Genomic DNA, 9,106 nt, shown 5'->3' with positions numbered 1-9,106 from the left:
TCTCCGGAACTGGACACAGCCCTCCAAGTGGGGCCTTACAAGAGCGGAGTAGAGGGGCAGAATCACCTCCCTCGACCTGCTGGCCACAAATACAAATGATCCTTCCACTTTTGTAAGGAAAAGTCATAATTTTCTCAGATAAATGGGGTTTCAATGCAGCAAGCAGATTGTCCCCCTCCTACCCCAGCAGCTTCTAGGAAAGTCAACGTTGGGTGTTGTTGTGGAACCACAGACACTCTGGGGCACGTTGCTCTCGGGTAGGTGCCTAATGAAACCTTTGAAACCCACCTTGGGGTCTTTCAGACAGCCCGTGCACCCACCCTAAAACATGAAAGAGGACCAACTTCATGACCCAAATCCTTTGCACCCACATGGCTCCCACTCAGCCTTGCCCAGGGCCAAAGCATCTCTCAGAGCCAAACAAACCCAACACATCCCAACTTCTGCCACCTGCCCCTGGACCAAACAAAGGGTCTTAACACCTTTCTTACACCAGAGATCCACTTGGCCCCACAGCCATTCCCCTGCACCCTCTGCCCGTGGTGCACTCTCCCATAGGCTGCTGCTCACCATCCTCGTTGCTATTTTGCCATCTGATGGCAATACTTCACACTGCACTTTGCAGGGACAGTGTTGGATGAGGATGTGGTGGCTTTGGAAAACCTCTCAGCAAGATTTCCACCCCAGCAGTGCTGCTTTGTCTCTAGTTTTCAGCTGGGATGATGTTCTGACCAGCTCCCACCTGGAGAAAAAGGGTCTTTTCCCGATAATGGGTTCAGCTTGTGATGGAACTGCTCCAGGATTATTTTCCTTCTGTTTCTACAAACTTTCTGTCCCATAATTTCCTAGAACTGAGAGTGATCCCATCCATTTTCCACCATTTCTCTCGAGCCTACATCAGTAAATCAGAGTCTGGTATTGATTAGGAATTACCTGGCTTTGTTTTCCAGCATCCCCATCTACTTCTGATAAATAATTAAACCATCCATCAGGAGCTTCATGCTGCTAACCAGTGTATGACCATGTCCTTTCATAAGGAGATGGATTCCAGTGGGTCAGAAGGAGTTTCACAACCAATTTTGTTGAGTTTTTTCCCCCTCTGTAACATCCATAAAATGAAAAGCCACATCCACTCTGGCCATGGGGCACAGCTTGTCTGTCTCTAGTTTGGAGATCTTGCTCCTGGAGATCATCCAAGGTTGAGTCCAAACACTGTCCCTGCTCATGGAGGACTTCTGCTGACTGAACTGGGAATTAGCATTGACTTACAGCCTCTTGCTGGCTTTTCCTCTTTGTAGTAGCATTTCTAGACACAACTTTAAGATGGGACACCCTAAGTGACCCAAATCTTGACCTGAGTTGCAATTCTGGATCCAAACCTTTATTCAAGACAGATGCCTTCTGGGATTTGGGACATGCTCAAACCTAATGGGAGAGAGGCATATGAAAAAGATGTTTGCAAGAGACACAAGACAAACCAAAAGCTCATTCTCTGAATTGGAAGGAAGAGATCTGGATCCCAGTTTGCCCACTTTTCTCATCAATACTGGGAGAGAATGAGGAAGCTGGCTGGAAACATGGTCACGTAGAGGAAGTATACAATGCTGAGGCTGGTATCTTCAGGCCAGCAATGTTGGAAAGAAAAGCAGAACTAAAAAGCACATGGACACAGCAGGGTGTAAATGGCCTATTTAGAGGAACTTGCTCCAAAAGATCGAAAAAAAACAAGGAAGAGGTATGTCCCACATGGAGAAGGAGTTTCACAAGGTAGGGTGATAAAGTGCTCAGGAGAAGACAGGAGTCAAAACACACAAATTTCTGGGGAACAAGACAGATTGGCCACAGGATGAGGTTGGACATCAGAAAAATCCTCCTCTGCAGGAAGGTGGGACAACCTCAAATGGGTGTCCAGAGGGATTGGGGACCACCACCCTTGGAGGTCTTCAAGATTCGACTAGCCAAAGGCACAGCCAACCCGACTGGGTGTTGGAGGCAGTTGTGTTTTAAGTGGACCACAAAGGTCCCTTTGAGCCAACACCACCAGCCACTTGGGCACAAAAATATCTTCAGTTTCAGATCTGAACCACACTGGGGGTGCTGAGGGCAGCCACCACTCCCCACACCAGCCACAGTCTGGACAGATGGCACAGCCAACACACAGCCTCAGTAGAAACCTCTCATCCTGGTTGTGCCGTGCCTCACCATGCAACACCCTGCCCCAAACACCACCAGATCTGGGGCTACTGAAACACGGATGATGATCTCCAGGAAACAAAGGACCTGAAAACCTTCAGGAAAGCCTGTGTGGGGCATCTGCCTGCCACCACCTCTGGACTTCAGCCACAGCTCCCTCCACACACACCCACACCAAACAACTCAGCGGTTCCTCAGCTGTTTACCGAAAGGGATGGGTCCCTGTTCCAGGAACACAGCAGGTTTACAGCCCTTCCACCTCTGCTTCCCGCAGGGAAGAGACACACATTGCCCCAGGAAGGACATGAGGACTTCCTCAGAGCATGGAAAGAGCTCATCGTTGCAGCACATCCTTGCCCTTTGACTTTCACCCTCCAAGATCCCTTCAGAGCCGTGGTGGCATCGCCCAAGGAGGGTTGGGTGTGTTTGGCAACTTCCCAACCAGGAGAGGAAATCCCCATCCAAGTCCAACCTGATCCTTAGTCATTGCAGGAAAAACAGGTGACGAGAGGGCAACTCACACGCTCCCTGCGAGCACGGCACAAACACCAGGGTCACCGGCTGTCACCTGCTCCACCAAACAAACCACACAGGCTGGAGAAGTGATGGGATGCTCAGGAGTCATCACAGCCATTTCCATGGTCAGAAAGCAGGTGGGATGTCTTGTTAGGAGAAGGTCAGGAAAAATGCACCCATGGGTGTGTATCCTGAGAGCAATGCAGGGCCAAGATGGGACAGTTGCCAAGGAAGGAGGTCTGCTCTCCCACCAAAGCTGTCCCTCAGGGCTGGGCAGGACTTACACTGACTCTCTGCTGGATTTCATCCCAAGAAATATCTGGCTTTAGTCTTCTCTGGGCCAAAAATCACCCTGTGTGGAAGGAAGGATGAGGTTTGGGTGCTTCACTGTCCCTTCCTGGTATGGTGTATCCCCAGGCTGCAGCTTGGCTGGGAGCTAGGTAACCTCCAGATCCCTCTCCTAGCAGGGACCTTGGCCTCCCTTCCTAGCTAGGACCTCCCAAAGGCTGTGACACTAATGCTTCTCGTTTCCTCCTCCTCCATCACTTGACTTGTCAAGCACTTGTGTCTTGGCAACGAGCTGATGATTATTTTTTTTCCTGGAAGTGAAACTTCTCAGAGAGCATTTCTGGAGATGGACTGTTGACATTTTGTCAACCAGCTACCACATATCCCACCACCATCTCTTGCTGGCTACAGCCCACCAGCATCTCCAGCCTCCAGTTAAAGAGCATAAAGCAGTTTTGAAGGAGCAATACCAGTTACAGCAGAAGGGACTGTAGCTTCAGGTTGGCAACAACCAGTTTTGGTGGAAACCTCAGTCACCAACCCTTGCCAAAGTTTCTCCACAAGACTAACAGTTCCCAGAGCTTTTCACACCATTGCTGCCCCAAAACTGGTGCTGAGGCAGCTTTGAGACACCAACCTGGGCTTGGGAAAGGATCCAGATCAAAGATATGAAGCAGCAGGATAATTTCTGCAGTGGTGCAACATCAAGGTTGGAAGGAACTCACCTTTTTCTAGGAGCCACAAGACACGATGCTGCTTCACAACCTGCATCTGCACTTGTCCACATGGCTACAAAACTCCACGTGTTTGCACCACGTTCACCCATCAGTTACTGAGCAGCTCAGACTATCCCCACTCTGGTTTAGGAGCTGCCAAGCTTGGGGCCAAGATCTGGTGCCCACAGGAGCTGGTTTGAAATGTTTGGAGGTTTTAAAGGGTTTAATAAATGTTTTAAAGGTTTGGATTTGCCAAATTTGAGACCTTCAAGCAGCAAGAAGTGGGAGATTTTTCAGCCTTACACAGTCACAGGATTTTATTTCCTCGAAGAAAAGCAATCTGAAGATATTAGGAAGAAGTTTTTCACTGTGAGGGTGGTCAGACACTGGAACAGGTTGGCCAAGGAAGTTGTGGATGCCCCATCCCTGGAAGTGTTGAAGGCCAGGTTGGATGAGGCTTTGAGCAACCTGGTCTAGTGGAAGGTGTCCCTGCTGCTGGCAGGGGGGTTGGGACTGGATGAGCTTTGAGGTCCCTTCCAACCCAAACCATTCTATGATATGAAGGGCTATTTTTAGATTTCAAACACTCACACATTGCTCCTCCCAGGTCACCAACAGGTTGCAGGTGTTCCTGCAAAAAAATAACCACGTCTGACCATGAGGGTGGTCATCTTCATTACTGGTCTTGTTGCTTTTCACATTATTTAGTCAGCTAATTCCCAAAAGCATTACATGAAGGGAAAAAAAGAGTTAAAACAAGACCCAGCTTAAGGGCATCCACACAGCCTGGAGCTCCAACCAGCCCTGGTCCAGGTAGATATTTCACCACATTCCCTGAATCCTTAATCACAGGAGCAACCCCACAGTGAGATGACATCACACAACATGTCTGCAGTGCAACTTCCTTCTGGATTTGGGGAAAAGGCTCCAATTCAGAGCAGAACATTCACACTTGGGGCGACTGCTCTCTGCAAAAACACTTCGGTAGATGTTTGACCAGGAGCACGTGCTCAAGTCTCTGCTCAACACATCTCACTGTAAGAGCAGAACAGTCTTTACCAGCAAATTTGAACCTTAAAGACAAGCATCAAAATTTACAGAGCAAAAGTATCATGTGTCCTCTTAGAGAACAGAGGAGAAGCGAGCAGAAGACCAGCCCACACAGTCACCTGCATTTTCAGAGCTGGAGGACAGTTTCTGGGGATGTTTTGCTAATGAAGCCCCAGCAATATCATAGCTTTGGCTCAGAGAAAGTTTTGAAAGCCAGGACCAGCTCCGTGATCTTCTGTCCAGGAGATGCAAGAGCCACCAGCACTTCCCAGCTGAGTGTAAATCTGTCTGCGATGCTCTGCAAGTGCCACCTTCAAAGACTGATCACAGTGACACCTCCAGTGGGTCTTCTTTGAAATCCTCATGGTCCTCATTCTCCAGCTGCTCCAGTTTGCTGGATTTCTCATGGATAATCTCCCCAGGAGTCTTCAAAAACCTGCAATTCATTTTTTAGTGGTTTTCAGTGCATGTCCAAACCCCGCCCTGAGCCAAGCTACAAATGCTGGAGCCTTTGCTCTCATCAGCTGAGCTCTGGAGCTCACCAGAGGGCATCTGCCCATCCCTGGGCTTTGCTGAGGATCTCAGCTCTTGCTTTACACCCAGGATGCACTAAGCCTGGGGAGACTAAGCTCAGAACTCACTGGACCAGAGCAGGCACTTGAAGTCCAAACTAGTCCCAAGGACGCAGCCAGCACAGAAAGCAGAAGGCTCCTGACTCATTTCCACCCCTTCTTCTGCCTGGAGATAAACTTTAGACCTGGTGTCACTGGAGAACAGAAGGGACCTGCCAGCTCGAGTGGGCTTGGGGACATTTCCACCAGCACCAGCCAGACCCCACACAGGGGAGCAGATGGATGGTGGCCCCGGGGCAGGTTGCTGGCCCACAGCCCTAGAAAGTGCATGGGATGGGACCTGGAGCCCCAACAGCCCAGCTCCCAGTTTGCACAGACCCACCAGGGTGTCACATTTGCAGAGAAGAATCTTGTTAGAGGAAGCAAACTACCAACATCTGGAGTCCACCACCTTCCTGTACCCCATCGGCACTGTCTACTTCATCTCACCTGAACAACAGCTTCTGCCCCGGCTCCTTTTTGATTATGTTGAGTTTGTAATAATGTCTGAGAGCTCGTGACATCTTCTCGTACGTCATGTTCATCCGGTTCTGGAAGAAGAATTGAGGGTGTTTGAACAAAAACAAGTACCAACACTTCATCTGGGTCTGCCTGCAGGAGGACCACGTGTGGGACATTTGAGGTGGTTCTTGGCCATTGCAGGAATGAGAAGTTTGTTCTCAACAACATTTACCTTGTGGTTCCCCCAGAGCTGGGCAAGTCCATGTGGGTTAACGACCCGGAAGACCTTGGCTTCCTTGTCTTCCCACTTGATGTAGGGCTCATAGCGGCTGTCAGAGAGGAGCTGGTACATGTAATCCCACAGCAACCTGCAGTCTGAGCATGGGTGGAGAAGAAATACTCACAGACCTCCCACTGCAGCACCTACACTCCACTGAAGGTCAGTCAACAGCAGCATTGCAGGTGTTAGCAATGATAATGAAGAAGAAGAGCCCAGAGCTCATGCTAGAGCTCAAAACACTGATGGGAACTACAATTTTTCAAGTGAGGAAACTGAGGCAGGGAAGCACACAATGGTTGTGGAATAAACAGAACAGGGACAGATGGGCAGACAGGACAAAGCACCATCTCATTTCCCCGAGGAACCAGGCTAGAAATTCATATTTACCTGCAATTTTCCCATCCACTGGGGCTGACAGGGTTGTAGGAAAGGAGCAGGTGGCATCAACCCTACAGGTGCCCTCCAAGCTGGGATGGGAGAGGTTCAGTGACCCTGCATGGCTGTAGGACACAAGCTGTTCAGAACAGCCCAGGTAGGAGGGAACAGCAACTGGAGCAACCTCAGAGCTACAGTCTGCAAGAAGAAACCAAAACCACCCTGTGATGCAATATAGGAGGTCCCAGAAGATCTTCTGAAGCCCTGAAACAGGTGGGGACAGCCCAGGTTGGTTATCAGCCTAGTACCAGTCCAACCAGAGGAGGCAAGCATTGAGGAAAACTTGGGATTTTCCTAAGGCAGGAGCAGCAGAAGGTCCAAGGCAGTTAGAGAAGATGCCAAGCAGGGTGAAGGTCAGGTACAGAAGAGCTAGAACAAGAGAATGCACCAGAATACAGACACTTACTTGTGAACTGCTGTGGTGGCCTAAGATGTCCAATGCCCTACACCAGAAGGGCTCAGGAAAACACTTCCCATATCCACCTCAATACAAAGCCAACTGAGACCAACCCACCCAAACTCCTACATAGGCCATCTGAGAGCACTAATAAGCCTCACTGGCCCTGACCAGCCTCACCTGGGACCTCTCCCTGCTCCACCCATGGGTCCAGGAGGTCTATTTAAGCTCTGCCCTGGCCCATCACCCCTTTTCTAGCTATGCTGTAGGAGAACTAGTCTCCAGCCATGCCTGTGTTTCTGTGTGGCTATTGATTTCTCCAAGCCAGATTCCAACTTGCAAATACACTTCCCAGTGTAGACATAGTCTCTCCTGGTCAACGTGGAGCCACCTAGTGATCCCAAAATCTTATTCTGACCAGACCTGCTTCATCACCACAAGCTTTCTTGATGACCTGGACTTTATTGGACCTGGCTGCCATCTCCAGGACTGTCCTGCTTGCCTTGCTCAGGTAAGTGTGGGTAAGATGGCTTCAGGTGGTTGAGATTCAAGCCCCAGATGTATGCAACCCACCATAGCTGAGAGCAGGTTCTGCTTGATGGACAGCTGCTATTCTGCATCATACCTTCTTCTGTGCTCCTGGCTTCCCTGAAGGGTGGGTTGAGCAAAGGGCTGCACACCAGAGCTCTTCTTTGAGTCTTAATGTACTGGAGTATTTCATATAACACATCACCTACAAGGAAGGAAAGGCTGCTGAGATGATTTGGTGTTAGAGATTCTCTCGGTTGATGTTGCTCCTCAGGTTTCTCTCCTACAGAGTAAGAGGTTATTCCCCATCCCAAAGCATTTGCAGTCCGGATGGACTAAAGGAAGAGGGTTGTCCTTGTCTCCAGCACCCAACTGGCCAGGTAAAGCTAAAGCCTGGTCTGGTGGGACCCATCCAGCCCCTCTCAGCAGACCACAGCTCATGCTGTATGCAGATGGTCCTCAGAAATGATCTAACCTGAGCTTGGAGCTCGGTATCTGAAGTCCTCCTTGGTGAGGATGCACAGGGCTTTGCCGTTCATTTCAAACTTGCTTTGGTCCGTTTGCCGAAGGGAATATTCCTTCTCAGCCCATCTTAACCAGTGGATCACGTCGTCCTTGCTCCACAGCGAGGGCTGGATTCCTGAAACCAGGAGCAGCCTCTGAAACAACCCAGTCTCCATCTTCAAAACTGCTGAGGGGCAGGGTGGGACACTAGTCTTCTCCATCACCAAACCTTCCATCTATATTAAGCACTCACAGGTCACAAACACCCCAAAGAGAGAAAATGAACCTTGATGACTGGTCCATCTTGTCCCACTTGACAGCAGGGAATGGTCCCCCCTGGGTGGGACACCACAGCTGTACCCATCATGTCCCACCCTGTGGGAACTCCTTTTTTTAAGTAGCATTGATTTGCTCAACATCTACTCACTCAGCCTGCCTGGAAGCTTGAAGATCTCCCCCTCACTGGTGGGTGTGTGTCTGGCCTGGGACTGGGGTGGTAACGAAGCTGTGACCACGGGGCTGGAAGAGGTGACTGCCACTTCACCCTGGGGAAAAGAGATCAACACATCAGGGGGGGGGAAATTCCCAGCTCTGGTCCTGCCTTTGCTTTGGAGATGCCTCCACCACAGGAAACACTGCTCAGATAGTTTCTCACTGGTTTCTCATAGCAGCATGATGTGCTGTCTGCAGCTCTTCCACACCAGCTCTAGGTCCTTCACCAGCCTCAGGATGAATCTCTGGTTGCCCAAGAACAGCATTAGTAGCCATAGATCTCCCTCTCTTTCTCCAGCTCTTTTCTTTAGCAGAGGTCCCTGCCCTCATCCAGGCTCTGGGTGTGGGTTATCCATCCCCACGGCTGCAGGGAAGTAGAAGATGAAGCCAAGTCTTGGCAGAACCTGCAGTGTCCGTGCTGACCCCAGCTTCCTGCAGGATCTGCAGATGTTTGTTGGATGCCCAGGGTTTTAGGAGGGTACTTCAGTTCTTTAGAGTTGTGAAAATAAAGCTGGTGACAGTGCTTAGATTTTGTCTTAAAGACCATGAAGAGCTCTCTAACTTCTTCACCAGTGATCATTTGGGTGGAAATAGCCACCCCAGGGTTTAGGGAGTTGTCCCCTCATCTTGCTCA

General features: G+C 50.0%; 1 protein-coding gene across 1 annotated transcript; it reads right to left on the bottom strand.

Moving 5' to 3' along the window:
- Positions 1 to 5,087: 5,087 nt before the first annotated feature.
- On the bottom strand, positions 5,088 to 8,598 carry ETV7 (ETS variant transcription factor 7; the record flags this gene model as incomplete). Its single annotated transcript, XM_029087371.1, has 7 exons — positions 5,088 to 5,199; positions 5,825 to 5,925; positions 6,069 to 6,211; positions 6,504 to 6,713; positions 7,574 to 7,681; positions 7,952 to 8,116; positions 8,408 to 8,598. Coding segments are annotated over 7 exons (1,030 nt in total), but the record flags the coding sequence as incomplete, so codon positions are not given.
- Positions 8,599 to 9,106: the final 508 nt, after the last annotated feature.

This window comes from Antrostomus carolinensis, unplaced genomic scaffold (genome assembly GCF_000700745.2).
Source record: "Antrostomus carolinensis isolate BGI_N321 unplaced genomic scaffold, ASM70074v2 scaffold40, whole genome shotgun sequence".
Lineage (NCBI taxonomy): Eukaryota > Metazoa > Chordata > Aves > Caprimulgiformes > Caprimulgidae > Antrostomus > Antrostomus carolinensis.
This window is presented reverse-complemented; position numbering and strand designations above follow the sequence as displayed.